Source organism: Cupressus sempervirens, chromosome 6 (assembly GCF_028749045.1).
Source record: "Cupressus sempervirens isolate cs-2001-9-10 chromosome 6, ASM2874904v1, whole genome shotgun sequence".
In the NCBI taxonomy this organism is placed as follows: domain Eukaryota; kingdom Viridiplantae; phylum Streptophyta; class Pinopsida; order Cupressales; family Cupressaceae; genus Cupressus; species Cupressus sempervirens.
This window is the reverse complement of record NC_143123.1, coordinates 716,705,715-716,725,159: the sequence shown is the minus strand read 5'-3', so window position 1 is coordinate 716,725,159 and position 19,445 is coordinate 716,705,715. Positions and strand designations below refer to the sequence as shown.

The window sequence follows — 19,445 nt, the reverse complement described above, 5'->3', positions numbered from 1 at the left end:
ACCAAAATTGTTTTCCAACCAGAAAACTAAAACATCTTGATAAAGAGAACAAAGTCCAAGTGAAAATAAAGGTGTTCATCATACCCTTGATTTTAACATTTCTTCTTTGGACTCCCTCAATATGAAAATTTCACTCTACATCTTGACTTTCCCCTTCTTCCTCTCCCAAATTCGCTTGACTAACTCCTCAATGCCATTTGACCTTAAGCTTAGCAATCGATTTACTTCGAAAGAACTTCATCTTCCTTCTTCGTTCACTCTCAAAGCATTCCATTTCATCCTCTGCTTCCACCAAGTACAACAAAAGATCCTCCCAACTACACCTAGCCTTCTCAATTTGTTTTTTATTTTAGTTTGGAAGAATTTCAAATGATAAATGGTTGAAATTCCTTGCTTTTGCCCAAACTTAAACATGTCACAAGAAATTACTAGTTGTCATCCCAAACCTTGGTTTGACTAAACCTAGCCTTGAATCATCTCACCCACCCACTGTGACCTCATGCACGAGTGCACTGCTTTCAATGTCGCCTCCTTGCTTCCCAATTGAAGAGCCCATGCAAATAACAACAATAATGTGTCCAAATGTTTCCTTTGTTTTAAGTATGTCTTCAAATACTCACATTAACTCTGCTAATATAACCCAAGAATAGGGGAAAGGACCTAGTACTCTGAGTGCATTCCAATGGTTTAGATAGGAGTTGTTCAGTTGATACACACACTTACTAATTTAATATCCATACTTAGTATCTTAATGCCCAACTTTTTTGGCAATATTGTGCTAATAATTGTGAGTTTAAAGTTGAATGAAATGTACCCTTTGTTTTAGAAAGCAGCCAATGATGTGATTCCACATCACCTATGCAAACATGGGTACCCTTTTTGTGTCGATCTTCTGAGGATTGCTGCAAATTTACTAAGCACTTCCATGTATGTGGTATGTGTTTTCCAATTGCAACCCCCCCTTATATTTATAAGAGAGTGAGAGAATATACGTGTGCATATATATATATATATATAACATCAACACTCCCTCTTAGATAGGGAGGATAAACACATGACCATATATTACCTCTATGTAATATAATCTGAATATCTTTGAGTATTGGCCTTCAGAATATCAACATATGATATTCACCAAAACTCTAAGTAATGGTCTCTAAAAAATCAACATTTGATATTCACCATGTACTCAATAAGGCAACGGTCTCCAGAATATCAACATGTGATATTCACCATTTTGATATCACATATAAGTATTGGTTTCTAGAATAACAATATATGATATTCACCAAATACTCTTTGAGTAATGGCCTTCAGAATGTTGAGATGCAAGATATTCACCAAGTATTGTGAGTAATGGTCTCCTGGACATTAGGTTGCATGATATTTGCCAAGTACTTAGTGTAATGGCCTCTAAAACATCAATTTGCATTACATTCACTATGTACTAAAAAATGTTTATAAGGTACGTGCACACACATTCTCATAATGTGTAACCTATAAACATCCACCATGCAAAGTATAATCTATCATGATCTGCATAAACATTGTAAGATATCCATCATAATAGAAAATTAAGTTATTGTAAGATTGTCACCTTTCAATAACTTCTGCAAATACAAGTGACATCAATTGGAAGTCGTCACTTCCTCATGATGTGCACAGGGGGTAAGCCCATTAAAATTACATAGTCCCGAGGTATATATTCATGAATCATAGTCCTCTTGACTGCTACAATTTATTGATCACTTGAGAATCTAGTTTAACATGGTTTACTCCCTCTGAATCAATATGGTCAAGATCACCAAAGGTTGACTGAATCATATCCTCTATCTGCTCCCTCAAGGTTGACTCTAGTGAAATGTAAGGCTCCCCCTGAATCTCAATCTCCCTATTTTCCTTTAAAGAACATTCTCTTATATCCTTCCATATGAACTTTACCTCTCTTCCTTCCAAAATGTAAATTGCATATATTTTCTTCTTTTAATGTAAAGGGTCTTCTAATAATTGTTTTAACCCTTTCACCTTTATACTTAATATATTATATTGATCTAAAAAAATATCAATTGTTTATTAAATAAACATTACTTGTCTATTTAGAAAAATTCACAATATTCTATGCAACATATTTACATTTTATGGAACATATATATTTTCAACTATAATATCCCACATATTGATATGGCAACTAAACAAATGTCAAAAACATACTTTATACCTGCCCCACTAGTCCTCGTGGTGGTCAATGGTAGGAATGACAACTGGTCTCACCAAGGGCTCCTACGTGCAAAAACATTATAATAAAAAATAATACAATAATAGACATTATGCAAGATGTACAAAATAATTTTAACAACATTCCCCCCTTGTATTCATTGCATAAAGGTCAATAACTAGACACAAATATGAACAAGGGAATACTCCCTCTAAGCACATATACCATGATGAATCAAACTACTTCATGTGCTCCATCAAGAAACCTGCAACAAAAACAAAGTTGCCACCAAACAATCGTGGCATTGCCACTCAACATACATCTGAGGTCATCCACAAAGAAAGCCACATAATCTTCTACAAATAAATCATAAGCCCTATCACATGTGATATCCCAAAAGTAAACAACTGAAATGTATTTAGTTGAAATGGTACTAGCATGAAGTGCTACCAATTATCCATACCTCCAAGGTACATACAAATCATTCAAATCGGTCCCATATCATCAACATATACAACCTGTAACATGCAACCATAGGCTCCAAGTGCAAATCCAGTCACATAAACACCTAGAAGTTCTCACTTCATAGATAATGTCAAATAAAAAATGAATTCAGTAATAGCATCAAATAGAAAGTGTAACCATAACCATGTAGCATCAAGCACTATCCACAATAAGATGCATAACATTTAAACTAATAACCTACAAGTATACCTCTTACAACAAGTCTCTCACGTGACAACACATGAGCACAAACTAGCAATCATATAGCTTCAAACAATTTCAAATTCAATGTAATATAGAACCAAACATCTAGAAACATAACAAAGACCAAAGATAGAAAAATTGGAAATCAAAACCTATAGCATGTGCTTCTCCATACAGATTTAAAAGACAAACATCTCTAAAATTGAATCATCCTTAACTAGCAATTCATTCATAGCTCAAGATTATCCATAAAAGATAATGAACATAATGCATCTGAAAGAAGCAATGGGTAATACCTCTAAAGTAGGTAAATTATTGAGTATGACCAAGAATGAGGAATGAGAATGTTCATCAAGCTATCTGAGACCATTAACTCATCCAATACTAAATGGATGCTCATTCTTTCTCTTGAAACCATCATTCGTATAAACACTATCTGTAACCACGAGAAAATACCAACATATTCAAAACAATTGATACATAAACCACATGATAGATTAAGAGAATAGTCAATATAGCCACAAAAACCATGACACGAGATATAGCATGGAAATTTATCTTAAACACATTCTAATTAAGGTAAAGAAGATATCATAAACAAATTATCTACATATAATTCACTCAAAGATTATATCTAACAAATGAATGTTGTATCATACTTTTTATAAGCTCATCACTTAAATTTTATTCCATGAACTAAAAATAAAATCTTATTTCCTATAAGGAAATTTCTAGTCAAGCTAACAATTTTTTATATAATTTGCATGATAAATCAATTAAATAAGTGTTCATAATTTAAATGCAAAATAATAGACAATACACCCACAAAAAAGGACACAAGACATATCCTAGAAAAATTGTACATCCATAAAAACCTATATAACCCCAACTATCAATGAACAATCCATGTGACAAATATTTAGCTCCTCCATCTCTTATGCTTTCAACCTTAACAAATGTTAAATATAGCATACCTTGAAACTACTATCTTTATGGTTACTTTTATAGAGGTAAGCTCCCATAAAACCACCAAGCTATATAATATAAGTTGTATGTAAAATCATGTGCTACCTAGGCCATTGACCCTACATTTAATATTGGGTACTTTTATAATTTCCTTTCTCCAATATTAAATAATAACATTAATTATAATATAATGTAGGCAAGGGCCTACGACACTATGGTAACTTGTGAGCCTCTCATGTGGGAGGTCTTGGGTTTGAATTTGCTTAACACATAAAAAAATTAATTATAATAAATAATAATAATTAATCTAGGCTTCAGTCGTTTATCGATCCAAAATAATAATTATAATATAATGTTACAATACATCAGTAGCCTCAAGAATAGTCCAAAGGAAATGTTTACATGTTGACCATCGAAGTACTCCTATGTGCAAATACATTATAATAAAAAATTATACAATAATAGACATTACACAAGATGTACAACAATTTTTTTCCAACATTATCCCCTTGTATTCATTGCATAAAGGTCAATAAGTAGACACAAATATGAACAAGGGAATACTCCCTCTAAGCACATATACCATGATGAATCAAACTACTTCATGTGCTCCATCAAGAAACCTACAACAAAAACAAAGTTGTCACCAAACAATCGTGTCATTGCCACTCGTCCCTTTTTGTTTTGGTTATCTTGGTCTCTTTGGCATGTTGTCTTGTAGTTTGACATGGTTTGGGATTAAATGTCTTCTTTTGTAACCATGGGATTTCAAGTTCTCGTTTAAAACTTGTTTAGGTGGTAGTAGAGCACTGTGTTATCTGTGAGGCCACCCTGGTCACGTTGTTTTGTTGGGTGACCTATTTCATTTAAGGTTGTTGTTTTTAAGTTTGGGCTTCTTTGAAAATTATAAGATCTGTAAAGGGTTTCAGGCACTCTTCAAAACCTATTTTCCTTAATCAAAAACATACATATGTGGTCATCCACAAAGAAAGCCACGTAATCCGCTACAAACAAACTGTAAATCCTATCACATGTGATATCCTAAAAATAAACAAATAAAATATTTGTAGTTGAAACGGTACTAGCATCAATGCTACCAATTATCCATACCTCCAAGGTATACCAAACATTGAAATGGTTCTGAGATCATCAACATATACAACCTATAACATGCAACTATAGGCTCCAAGTGCAAATCCCACCACACAAGCACCTAGAAGCTCTGACTCCATGGATAATGTCAAATTTAAAATGAATTCACTAATGGCATCACATAGAAAGTGAAACCATAACCATGCAACATCAAGGACTATCCACAATAAGATGCATAACATGTAAACTAATAACCTACAAGTATACCTCTTACAACAAGTCTCTGAAATGACAACACATGAACACAAACTAGTGATCATGTACCTTCAAACAATTTCAAATTCGATGTAATATAAAACCAAACATCTAGAAAGATAACAAAGACCAAAGATAGAAACATTGGAAATTAAAACCTATAGCATGTGCTTCTCCATACAGATTTCAAAGACAAGTATGTTAGTATGATCTCCTCCATAAACCCCAAATAAGTAACATATACAATGTAATTAACACGGATGTAAGCCTCAATGTCAAACCAATACCATTCCCAATTCAAGGAATGCGTGAGTGAATCATCTTCAAAACTCAATTGCCAAATGAATGCAATCATAGTAACAAGTCAAATGCACAAGGCGATAACCAATGTCAAAAATCTTTCAAATTGAATCCTCCATAACTAGCAATATATTCATAGTTCAAGATTATCCATAAAAGATCATAAACATAATGCACATGAAAAAAGCAATGGGTGATACCTATCAAGTACATAAATTGAGTATGACCAAGAATGACAAATGAGAATGTTCATCAAGATATCTAAGAGACCATTAACTCATCCAATGCTAAATGAATGCTCATTCTTTCTCTTGAAACCATCATTTGTCTCAACACTATCTTTAACCACAAGAAAATACCAACATACTCACAAAATAATTGAAACATAACCCATATGAGAAATTAAGAGAATATTCAATATACCCACACAAAACATGCCACAAAATATAACATGGAAAAACCCTCTTGAGAGATAAACTTAGCCTTCAAAAGCATCCATCATCCATGTATTATTCAACAACGAAATATTACAATAAATTCGTAAAAGCCCTCAAAAGTCTTCAAAGCTCACATAAAACTACCAATTGGTATAATATAAATTACATAATAAAACTATGTTCTACCTCAATCCTCGACTCTACACTTAATATTTATTCATTTTCATTTTTCTAATTTTAAACAATTGTAATATTACACTACAACATCAAATTGTCCCAAAAATATTTTAAAATGAATCTCAACAAATACTATATTTGTCTAGGTGCTCCTAGGTGCAAATCTATAGTAAATATAAATATATAATAATAAACATTTATTTTACAAGGTGTACAACACCTATTTATATATAATATTTAGTGTTGGAAAAATAATTGTTGGCTACCTACTTCCTAAGCTAGAAAAATGAATTAGAATGGCATGGTATGAAAACTTGGGACTCACATGAGCTCAACGACCAAAGACTTAAACTTGTCACACCACACCAAAACAAAATAAAAACTGAAGTCCATTTTTTTTGTGTCCTAAAAAGTTTGTGACCTCACTTCACAAGTTCATGGCAACCATGAGACCCTCAAATCTTGGCAAATTCGTGGGAGGTCCCAAGAGTCTATGAATGCAACCGTGCAAACAACTTTGGAAAGTATTATAGTAATGAGCAAATCTAAATTCATCTTAGTCGATGCCTAGCACGTACCGAGGTTCTCTACCAACTTCACAATTCCTTCCCCACTTCAGAAAAAATTACAAAGTTGAAATCAGTGAAACAACAACAGTGTTCAAACCATAGGCTTGAGACCACCTAAGCATGTGCAACAACCGACACACATTACCCATCAAAAACTACTATTAAACAACCAAGAAACATTTAAAAAATAAAAATTGCATGGATACGGATACCGATAACAAACAGATACAGGGTATTGGGTTCGGATATGGCCATTTTTTAAGACCATCAATATGGATACAGTAGGACACAACATTAAAAAATAACACAAACATATATTTAACATCAAGTTATTATAGGTGATTTTCATTACTTCAAAAGCAATATTGACACAAATATTTATGAGTTAATTTAACACTTCACAATATCTAAACATACTAGAGTTGCATTAGAAGATAATCCATAAAATGAGTTGCTGAAATAGAAAAACATTTTATTTCTTTCTCATTTGGTGCAGGTTTTGTTTAAACCATTTTTCAAAAAATTGTTTTAATTAAGTTTTTTAGCAATCTAATTTGGGAAGATTTACGTCAAATCTTTTTAAAAATCAAACCCCATAGTATTTGGCATGGTTGGAAAATCAAGTTTTTTAGGCCAGACATGGGTTCAATATTTGACATGTATCCAGCAGTATCAGATACGTTTCCAAATTGGATACAGGGATACGAGCGCCCAAGGACGACAGGAGTTTCCGGTAACTCTGTAAATAAAGTTACTGTTCTCTGTCTCCAGTAGCTAAAATGTCATAAGCAAATATCTACAATTGTTAGAAGGAAAAAAAAAAATATAACAAATGTATTTTAATTGCATGCATAATCAGATTCTGATCAAATGTGCAGGTACAATGGGCAGTTCAACAAATTTCCATCTCCAAACATCAAAACTCAATATTGAAATATACCTCTAATTCCTAAGTAAAATTAAAAACAATACCAAATCACAATGCTAAAACATAGAGAGATTTTGTACAGAATCGGTGCATAAAACATTGTTTTTATCAAAATCCAAGTGACAAATCATAAAGAAAATGTTGATGAGCCACAAATACAGGGTCAAAATGCCAAGTTCATATGACCAATGCTTCAAACATATTAAATTACAATTCTGAATTTGATGGAATCCTGAAATCCTAGAAGTCCCTATTTATTACCCTTTCTCCGTTTATTTGCATGTGCAGATCCTTGAGAACTCTTCCTCTTCTGAGACAGGATTTTATCCGCAATACTTTGACCAAAATGCTTTTTAGAACCCCCCTCCTTTGGTTTGCCAGAATGCATGCTCTTGCTTGACTTTCCCTCTTTATGCTTATCCGTTTTAGCAGTGCTCTTTCTAGACTGCTTATATTTTCCCTGCTTTGTGTTTTTATTTTTATATCCTTTGTAATTTCTATCTTGTGACCTGGAAACACCCATTAAAAACTCTGCACCAAAGAACCATCAAAATGCTTTAAACCCAAAATTGAACTACGACTAGAGTATTTAGCAAAAGTGATTAATTGTAAAGCATGAAACATAATGAGCGGATGACAGAACATAAAATAACCTGAATCGGGTTCTTCACCAACTTCCCGGCGATACCACTCTGAATCATCAATGTCCTTATTATCATTTTCTTCACCCTCGCCCTCACCCTCCTCAAATTCCATGGGAGCTTGACTTGCTCTATTTGACTTTTGCTTCAATGCTTGCTTGGCATGTCTACATTTTCACATCCAATACATCAATTAAAATCTTATATTCAAAATTACAGGGATCCACATAATATCCTTTTGCAAAGAAAATCTGCTTAAATGTACTTGAACAAAGATGCCAGTGCTAGTTTTGTACATTACTTGTCTAATTTATGGATGCAAACATGAATAATTCTAGCCTATTGCTATCATCACCACAAATGCTCTCTACTTGTTTACCTTGTTATTCTAGAACAGTTCAACATCAGGTTCCTAGGAAGACCAATGGCTCCAATAAATATTGGCAACTACAGAGCTAGAGTCCAAAATATAACCAAAAATGCTCTCTACTTGTTTACCTTGTTATTCTAGAACAGTTCAACATCAGGTTCCTAGGAAGACCAATGGCTCCAATAAATATTGGCAACTACAGAGCTAGAGTCCAAAATATAACCAAAATAAAGGAAAAAACACGAAATAACCAATAAAATTTAATGACAGCTAAATCTCAACCATCTAATTGTTCAGTGAATTGGGTTTTTAATGTAAAAAATCAATTTTCTTTGTTCTAGGGGACACATTGGCATGGGCAGTTTTCCTTGGCATCAAAACATTTAGAAAACAAATGTGCATGATACCATATGGATTTTATGTCTCAAAAAATAAGTGCTGCACAGAAAGGAAACCAACATAACCACACATCTTTTGACAGGCTTATTATTTGACTATGAGAGTACTTAAAGAGTACTTACTCTTTCCGACGAACATTTGCTTCTTGCTCAGCTTTCCTCTGTTTCCGCAATGCTTCCCTCTGTTCTATGCTATCTCTTAGCATCTTAATCTCTTCAGGCGTCTTTTTCACTGTAAAAAAAGAAATTATACCAAAATTAAATAGATTAGTTGAATGGACTAAAACATCAAGTGTGTATGACAAAGCAATAAAACGAATGTTACAATCGAATACTGATGTATCACACTCCTCAAGAAGTGAAATTGCAAAATTGTTGGATCATTCAATACAACTATTATATTGTTCAAAAATTTATTAAATTCCAAGAGAACTAGAAACAAAGTTGTGAGCCAAGCTAACGAATGCAATACATGGAAGAAACATTGGTGAAGAAACTTAAGCTTCACAAACAGACATAGCTTGGTCTCATACAAATTATGCAAATAGATGATAACAACATGAATATTATAACATGAGTCTTTCTGGACAATTCCATGAGAAAAATTACACAGTTAAACTATGCAACACTAGTAATCTGATATCATGGACTGTAAACTTTAATATGACTATCGTTACCTTCGATAGAATACATAACATACTCTACAAAATGTCTTAACATAGAAAAAAACTTGCTTGAACAGTTTGGTTCATGTGAAGTTATATGCAAATGTATCAACCATCTAAATCTGGCTAAAATTTTCTTTAAAAGGAACAAGAATCATTGCGATGTGCACCAACATACCAAATTCATGGAAGATGATGCGTCCTGAACATAAGCCTTCTTCCACCTTCACAAGTTGCAATGTCATCCGAGGTCCAATTTCCTGGAGCTTCACAGAACTTTGAGAGGATGCTCGATTTACTCGACCACAATCATTTGCAAGTTCAACTCTTGCTGCTTCATCTTCCACCTCACTTTCTGATCCATAGTTTGGCCTGTCTTAACCATTTAAAGTCAAGAGAATCCAACAAAATCGAGTACTAGCTATACGCACACATGTCCACAACTTCCATAAAAAACTAAATCATCACTACGATTAAAACTATAAAAACTTAAAAGAATCTACCCATAAATCAAGGTTACAAAAGACACACAAAAATCAAAAAATAATAACTTATTAAGAAGGAAATTAGAAGTTAGAAATGCTTATTACAATGAACACCTTATGTTAAATAAGGATGAATAAGCAAAAGAAAATTGCATTCTTTGAACACTTTGAGCAAATGAATAGGATAGTCGGAAAGCTTCAGAAGCTTGAAATTCCAAGCAGTAAACTATTAAAAGTATTAATGTTTATCATGTTGGTAAACCTGATGGATAGGTGCAGTTTAGACTAGGTATATAACATATACCATAACAGCACTCTTCTTACACAGTACTAACACAGCTAATGGAAAGTGTAAAGGGAATTCAATTGCTCGGATTCAAAACAGGAAAAACTTAACAGAATAGAAAATACTGAAATTTTCATTAAATATGGGGAAATTTTTTTAAAACTATCATTTGTTATTTCATGCCAAATATAATGCAAAGAAAGAGAAGAAAACAGAAAAAACAAATAAAGAGTTTGTTCAATGTTGCCACTGAATTTTTTGTAAAACTAAAATATGATAAAAAATTGTTATTGTTATTGATGTTTCATGCCAAATATACTGAGAAACAAACATAAGACCTACATAAAGAAGTTGTTCAATGTTGCCTGTTGCTCTCAAATTCTAATCAGTTTTTCAAAAAATAGGTGAATTCAAAAAACCTGGGGTCTGAAGTTAAAAGGAGCAGTTTGAATGAAAATATGAGATGAACCTGAAAACCCCAGAGTTTCAAGATAAAAGGAATAAGCAGGTTCTTCCCAAAAAAATCCAAGCCAGAATCCAGACATAAATACAGAATTTGTTCAATGAAGCCTATTATTCTCAAATTCTCAATCAGTTTTATAAAAGAAGGATTTTAATGATGAAATCTACATTGCCAGTGCTGGTTCGGATCTTTATTGTGATTTACAAGTTTCATTTGTACATCCAATTGAGATATTTTTAGGCTTGGGTTAATTCATACAAAGACATAAAAAACATAAGTATTTATAATTTAATCCAGATAAAAAGCAAGACATAAATAACAATATATTATTTATTAAACTAAGTTGAAATATTTTTTAAAATAGATATTAGAAATATATATATCAAATAAAAGATTAGATGAATGAAACTGTGTGTCTAAGGAATCTCCAGGTAGTGATAATGAAAATAGAAACATTTATATAGAATAAAATCGAAAGAATTGTGAATGACCTGTGGAAGAAAAAATTCTGCAGGCTGCAGGAATAGAGACCATATTAAACAGATGCTAAGCATGGGGTCATCACCATGAAGCCTTCATGGATAAAGCTTTCTCCAGGACTTAAATGGCCATGATAGAGGCATCTTGCATGGCCATATAAGTGTCCATTTGGAACTGTAATGGCCATGCCTGAGTCCAATATCATGTCACTCCTCACAACCCCCACAGAACTCAAAGCATGAAAAAAACACAGGTTCAGCTATGGTTAGACTAGATCCTGTCAGATTTGACAAAACTCAAAGATGAACCCACTACCTTATGGAAACTCCCTGCCAAAATTTAAAGGCCAATTGAATCAGACCACATATCTGAATCAAACCAGACTCAGATATGACAACATATAACGTGAAATGAAATTGAAAAGCCTAGAGTTTGAAGCATAGCTTGTAATGTCCCCATTTTTAGCATGTTCTTGCAATTGGTTTGGTCAGTTCATCATCGTGACCCTCATGAGTTAACACTAGGATTTGAGGGTGTCAGTTGTGGAGTTATTAGGGTTTCCAATGGCATATGGTGAGTTTTGGCTCCGTTTTGAGGGATATATTGGAGTTGGGTAATGCTCTCAATTTTTATTTCTGGCTTCTGCTTTAGACTCCAAGAATCTTGGAGGGGGTGTCTATTTTTAGTAAGTCGCCCATCAAGTTCAAAACATTAGTATCACTCATGTGTTGTTAGATTTTGATTCTAATGCTTTTTCAATCATTTTCGCAAGACGGGTGAACTATTATGGCTATTCAACTAAATATGTTTAGGTTGCTATTTTTGTTGGTATTGTATGTTGGCCACCTTAGTGTCATAGCTCGTTGGAATTGGATTGAAAAGTTTTTAATCTTGGACACAAGAAACAAAGACCTCGCGTGTTGGAATATCATAATGTGGTTAAAAAGCTAAGTTGCCGGTTCGGATTCTGTTTCGGATGCAAGTTCAACATTCGGGTTCAAAATTCAATCAAATTTTTTTGGGGCTGGGTTCGGGTTTGTTTTGGGTTCGTCCATACAAGATATATTTTTATTTTTATTTTTAATATATATTTAAAAATATGCTCTAGAAAATAAGTTAATACACCACTATATGAAGTGCAGGGGTGTTTTAAGGTTGGGTCAGTTGGATAATAAATCATATTATATTTAAACCAAATAAAGGCCTTTCCGAAACAATAAAAAACATTAAAAATTCAAACTTTTTGGTTGCACACCCAAATTCACTCCGAATTCACAGTCATTCTCTTGGGCTCTTCCGTCAACTACAAAATTCACTCGACATTCACCCAAATTCGTCCAAGGTCCGAGAAAGAGAATTCGAAGGGAATCCATCAGATAAATGACAAATTTGACAGGAATCGGAACCGACTTCAAATTAGCTACGAACCAAATGTCGAATCTGCATGCTAAGGGGTGAATATGGTAACTTAATCAAAAAGGTTAAATTATATTATATGCCATAGTATAAAGCAAAAAAGTTTTTAAGTGAAAGTTGTAGTGTCGAAGCTAAGTTGTGCAAGTGAGATTATAAATATGGTTCTCGTTATAATCTCAAATGTTATCTATCTAAAAAAAATGCCAATAGATATCTAGTACAAAATGATTAAAATTTAATTTACTATACCCAAAACTATTTATATTTCCTTTATCTCCATTTCTTTTTTTTCACTAAAGCTTTTTATTTTTATTTCTAAAAAAAACATCATCATTTATATCTCCAAACATTATAATTTTAAGAAATATTTTATGTGGTGTTTATTGAAATATTTTTTAGAGTATATTTTGTTTATAATTAAATTTAAATTTTTGACGTATAAATGGTTATCATATTTAACCTAGAAAGATAAAAGTTAACATTAACACACTTATAGCATCCCACTCCACCCTTTATGCCATTGTAGAATGCCTATTGACATTAAATATGGACCTCATTTTGAGAATTGGCATCCAATGAATTATTAATCTCTTTGATATTCGGCGAGGAATTGGGCTAGAAATTCTGGAAGTATTTCTGAATTGGAGTTTCAATTTGTTGTTGAAGCATAACAAATTGAAGGATCTTTCCCTACTGTGTTTTCTTGTATTTGGGAAAGAGGATTTTCTGCATATGGTGAATTATTTAAGAGCTGCATCAAATGCTAGCATACACCTGCAATTTGGAGAGTGGTTTTAAATTTGAAGGGCTGCAATTTTCTGGTTTGGCAAATTGGCTAGCATTTTCTGAGGCTACCGTTTTCCATAGGGCAGCAATTTGTAATGTCCCCTTCTCCGCACTAGGCCTACTAGCGCATTGTTGGTCTATCTTTCATCCAAATAGGCTCACGGCATTTATCTTCAGGATGGCAGCCAGTCACAGGATTCTATTTGGTTTCATTGGGGAGATGATTCAGTAGTGGAGCCTTCTATAGTTAAGTCACTTTATTTTATAAAAGTTGATTTATAAAGTTACTTTATGACTTAAAGTCGTTTTATAACAAAGTAACTTAAGTGACTAAAAGATTAAAATGGCTTTTATCCCACATTGCCTAGTTGTTTGTATTAACCCTCGTATCAAGCTTATAAAAGCAAGGAGCTTCATTAGGATTGGCACCATGAAAATATATCAACATATTGTTTATGAAATCGGTTGCTTGAATATGACTGGCTTTCTTAAGGATGAAGTTTGGGAGACTGGACGTAGCCCCAATGTCTCTTGGAAGTGTGTACACAAGTTCAAGTACGGGAATTGTAGAATAGAGTTTTGTTTCAGTCCCTTTTCCAGTAGTTAACACTGAAGATCATTGGGAGTTTTAGTTTGCATTAGCAAAAGGGGAAAATGTAGAATCAGTGATCCACAATATAGGAGAAAGGGAGAAGACTGTGACAGTCGTTGGGCGAAGGCAAACTACGGGCATGTAGATATACTACAGACCGGAGGTACCCTAACCATAGTGAAGGAGAATGGCAATGTTTTGTGGTAGTCTAGTGTGGAGAGTGGGAGGCAATGAGAAGTACGAATAACCTCCATACGGGTCAGGAGATAAGCCTAGGCCTTCTCTTCAACCATTAAACATTGGGAGACCCGACTATGCAATAACAGATTTGTAGGGGGGAAAATTACACATCCGGACTATTGTCCGCAAGCCCTGCACATATCGGGGGTGAGTTAAGTGTGTCATAAGTGGAACAAGGAAGCCGCAAATCCATACTATCCCACTAATTTATTGATTCCTAATTTCCTACAGTAGATAGGAGTGCAAGAGTGGCATTCAAAGATGGGATTTGCAGAAAGCACGTACAATGAAAGGCGGATGAATGGGAGCCATATAGGCAACTAGTACCATCAACGATCACACTCAAGTTCTTGCTACCTTATTTTGTATTGTGATCATAAAATCAATATTATTTTAACGATTCAAACTCTGCAAATGAATGTTTAATTTTGTCCAATAGTTATTCTTGCAAATTCTATAGTAGACAAAATGTTTACTTGGACTAATGTATTTAGAGAATGATATGACTTCGAAGTTGCTTTCTTTCAAGTTTTCATAATATATTGGATTTTCTTAATCATACTACTGCATTACTGTAGTTCAGGATATTACAGTGGTATCAAAGCCACAAGACTTGCCAATTTGTGGGTAAATTATTGAAGTTGCAGGATGGTTAAAACAAGAAAAATGTCAGATAGGCATGAATAGGAAACCATATAACTTTAGTCACATCCGACCTAAATAGGCAGGATCTTCAAACCAAATTGATATTGAGGACAGTTACTCAGTTCATGAGGAACTAACCTTTGAGACAAGCATACAGGGTGAACAGGTTGAACAAATTGCACAGGTACAAGTCACTCAAATGGCTCACAATGTGGACGGACAAGAATGGGAAGTGAGGGAAACTTTGCGGGCTATTAGAGATGGACAGAGTAATATTGCTACTGCACTTCAATAGCTTACAAGTGCTATGCAACAGCTAGCTCTGACACACAAGAGAGAACTGAGTCATCATAGTGGAGGTGGTAGTGTGGCAGGATCACCTCGGGCTGATAGGGCCCCCACACGGAACACTGACAGGCCATTAATGCCCATTTTTGCTAAGAATAATGCCGAAGAAGAGGTAGCCCAACTTGCAGTGGCAGGCTTACTTCTGAGTAATGTTATGGCCATGTACGATGAATGGGATCTGTTCCCTTATCCAATTAAAATAAATTTGTCCTTTGTTCAATATATGAATAAAAAAAGGGAGACAGAGAGACCACAACAGGACAGGAGGCCTAGGGCATAGAATAGGGACTTGAAGCACGCCATGAACAAGTTATCCCTCCCCACTTTTGATAGCAGCAATAAGACATCTACTAGAGCTTGGATTCACAAGCTAGACACCTACCTAACACTTAAGCCCATGTTGGACACAGAAGCCATTAAATTTGCCACAATGCATTTAGAGGGAGCAGCATATGATTGGTGGCATCATGGGCCGGTCACCCAGGATCATGGTCTCGTTACATCTTACCAGACTTTCAGCTCTAAGCTGATCACCCATTTTGACAAGAAGGATATTGAGGTCTACTGCAAGGGTTTGGTGCAGTTGCAACAGGGTGGATCTCTAGATGACTTCATTAATGATTTTCAGCAGATCTCGATTATGGTTTCGGATATGACAGAACAACGTAAGGTAATGTTGTTCACTGAGGGCTTACAGGACAAATTTAGAGGCTCGATCAAGGTCCTTAAACCAAACCCATTGGATGATGCTATTAAAATCGCTCATGATCTGGATTCACCTACTTTAATACTACAGCTTCCTAAGAAACCTTATAAGGGGTCTACTTTAATCCAAAAGAACAAGAATCAGTATAAGACTTCCCCTCCTAGATTAGACTTTGACACACAGAATGAACAACGGAGGATGAAGCTATGCTTCACTTTTAGGGAGCCATGGACATCAAATCACAGATGCCTTGGAAAAGGTAAAATACATTATGTCTAGGTTATGTCTGAAGAGAAGGACAAATAGCAAGGGGGCAGCAATGTTGATGGCAGCAATAAAGAAGAAAGTGAGGAGCAAGCTCCTAAAGAGAGGAAGAAGGAATCCACTCCAGGACAATCCCCCATCATAGTTTCCCTTTCTAGCAATCCCATGGGTCACCCCTTTTCGCTTGAAGGGTGTAGTTAGAGGGCAGCATATTGCGCACCTTTTAGATATAGCTGCATCACATAATTTCATAAGCACACGCTAGGCATCAAAGAGAAGATTACAGGTTGATGATATATGCGAGTTCAAAGTTAAGGTAGCAGGAGTTGAGAGATTAAGGTGCACGAAAAGTGCCAAGGCTCTCGATTCACTTTGATGACTATATCTTTTACAAGCAAATTTTTATGTAGTTGACTTGGATGGGTTAGACGTCATGCTGGCTAGGCAGTGGTTACAGATAGTCGGCAGGTGCATAGTTGATCATGATAAGATGCAGCTAGAATTAATACAGGATGGCCGACAAGTGATTCTCAAGGCCATGCCAAAGGGTGAACCCAGGATGAATTCAGCGCATAGGATGGAGGCTATTATAAGGCATGATGACATGGAGTGGGCAGCGCACTGTTTCGTTTCCTCTAAGACTACATTAGGTTCAAGACGGTAGCTTCATGTTGGCATTCAGTCGGTGCTTGATAAGCACAAGAGGGTTTTTAAATGTTACATCCCAAATTTTGCCCTAATTTTTTATTTGATCATAACTATTGGTTTAACAAATTATTTCTTTTTCCTAATCATGTGAAACAAGTTAGTTAATTATATACATTGTATCAACTGTTACCAGATTATTTCTTTTTCCTAATAGTTAATTATATATATTGTACCAACTGATAACGAATTATTTCTTTCATGATTATGTGAAATGAGTTAGTTATTATAGACGTTGAGAAAAATAATCAAATAGCCTATAATTGTCATTAGATTATTGACAATTGTTTGATTGAAATTAACGATCAATATATTTTTGAATTAATGTGTTGGCGAGAATGTTTTGCTTGGGTAATTGCAGGAAGAGGACTGAAGAGAGGGGAAGCATTGCTAAACGGGATCATCAAAAGGGGATGGTCGATTGGTCCAGTCACCAGGATGGACAGGTATGACCTAAGACTACCTTGGAAAGGATACGAAGACTTGACCACAGATTGCATTATAGGACCGCATGAGCTATTAGGAAAACAATATAATAAAAACTTACATAATCTAAATTAAGTATAATTCATACCTTTTAAGATTTAATATTGATTTTCTCTTATTTAATCATTATTATAAACTCTTAAATACAAACTCGTATATATAAAAATGAAGTGGCACCAATAAATTATAAATAAATAATCTAATAATGCCATCTCATTGATATACATACGTGAATGTACATAAGAGCTTATAATAATAATAAAATAAAAGATTTAATCATTTCATTTTCTCCTCATTTACCTTCCCGCTTTTATTCCTTTTCAATTCAAAATTCTTGAAGCACCGAACAGACTTCTTGAAAAACATATGGAAGCCGAGGAGTCTCAGTTTGTACTATTAAGGAGCTGTGATCAGGGATGAAGAAAGGTCTCTCACATTTTAGGTTCACTCCACCAAGTACATTGCATTACTCTTTCCTTACCACCGATCATCATACTATTTATGCTTCTAAATCCTTGCAATTACATCAAAAGTCATATGCTGTTGACACCAATACATCCTCTGCTACCGAAGTGAAGCTGTAACCAAGCTTCAGATTTGTTGGAGATCAAGTTTCAATCGAGCTCGGAGGTCATACTCTTGTTTGGTAATCCTTGATAAACCGATTGAGTAGTGTTTGCAATGGCAAGTTTTATACTTAGAAACAGTGATAGATATGGAACCGATTATACCTGAACTTAGCCGAATGTAAATAAATGCATATGTATTCTCATCCATTATTTTTATTTTGCTCTCTCTCACTCTGGTTCGACATATTCTCCTCAGCCGGTTAGGATTGACTAGTAGAGATAATCCAATATGCTATATGTTGTTGTCCGAGGTATTTATGATACCAATCTCTAAATGATCTTGAGCTTACATCAAATATGCAGCCTATTGAAAACTAGGATAACTATGAATGTTGAATGAATCTTTATGATTGTAACAAACATATATACCAAGCATGAAATCAGAATACTTGACACCAAGGAGTTCACCTGGCATTGAAGCCATAGTATGGGTGAAGAGGTGTAAGACCAAGTCAGAACCATGAGAACACTGAGGAATTCACCCGGCAAAAAGGCCAATGAGTGGTGAAGAGGTGTAAACTTAACATGCAAATAAAAATAAAGAAATCAGATTGGAATAAATAATTAAATAGCTCATGCATGTCCTGATAATGGAACCTGTTGTCAAGTTGAGTGGTGGAGATCGGGTTCACAAACCCAATTTGAAATCCTTGGCCAAGGTAGATATAGGCAGATGTGTCAATCATGGGATTTTTTTGTTTGTCCAGAAGCTTCAATTATTTAGGAATAACTGATGGGACACTCAAACCACCAGGTAGCTCGGATGGCTGGACTTAAGAACATCCCAAGCCCAATCCCAAGGTAGGGAAGGTCATCCTATTAAGTTAGGATGTGTGGGGATAAGTATGATCTGCGGTTGGGAGGTTAAGCCTATGTCAATGTTTCTCCTCTCACCAATGCCAAGGCTTGAACAACATGACAAAGGGATTTCTCCATTAGTTTTTGTATGTTCTTTGTACCTTTACCTTTAGATTCATTGAAGATTAAATAGATAGATGTTACTTTTCTTTCAGTTGAACATGTTATCAGTTAGATTAAAGATATTAGTTGATAGTTGTACTTTACTTTCAGCTGAACATGTTATCAGTTAGAATGATTAAAAATGTTAGCAGCATATTCATTTATTTATTTAATTTCAATAGATGATTTTAATTTGTAAACTAATTAGGAAGCAATTACTCCCTTCTAGTTAA

General features: G+C 34.5%; 1 protein-coding gene and 1 long non-coding RNA gene across 4 annotated transcripts in view; both read right to left on the bottom strand.

Annotated features, from left to right (window-relative positions):
- Positions 1–2,114: 2,114 nt before the first annotated feature.
- On the bottom strand, positions 2,115–3,351 carry LOC149554298 (uncharacterized). Of its 3 annotated transcripts, none has more exons than XR_016353445.1 (3): positions 3,220–3,351; positions 2,441–2,733; positions 2,115–2,280 (listed from the first exon to the last, which is right to left on the bottom strand). It is a non-coding gene; the product is annotated as an uncharacterized LOC149554298 (long non-coding RNA). The 3 variants fall into 3 exon arrangements; XR_016353446.1 differs by having other exon boundaries at positions 2,115–2,480; positions 2,679–2,733; XR_016353444.1 differs by lacking the exon at positions 3,220–3,351 and having other exon boundaries at positions 2,441–2,480; positions 2,679–2,794.
- Positions 3,352–7,719: 4,368 nt separating this feature from the next.
- Positions 7,720–19,445, bottom strand: part of LOC149554297 (peter Pan-like protein) — a 36,494-nt gene continuing 24,768 nt past the window's right edge. Inside the window, exons 8-11 of the mRNA XM_089789504.1 lie at positions 9,900–10,093; positions 9,180–9,288; positions 8,301–8,455; positions 7,720–8,178 (exon numbers count right to left, since the gene is read on the bottom strand). Coding sequence (XP_089645630.1) covers positions 7,898–8,178; positions 8,301–8,455; positions 9,180–9,288; positions 9,900–10,093 — 739 coding nt within the window. The 3' untranslated portion in view covers positions 7,720–7,897. The remainder of the gene's footprint in view (positions 8,179–8,300; positions 8,456–9,179; positions 9,289–9,899; positions 10,094–19,445) is intronic.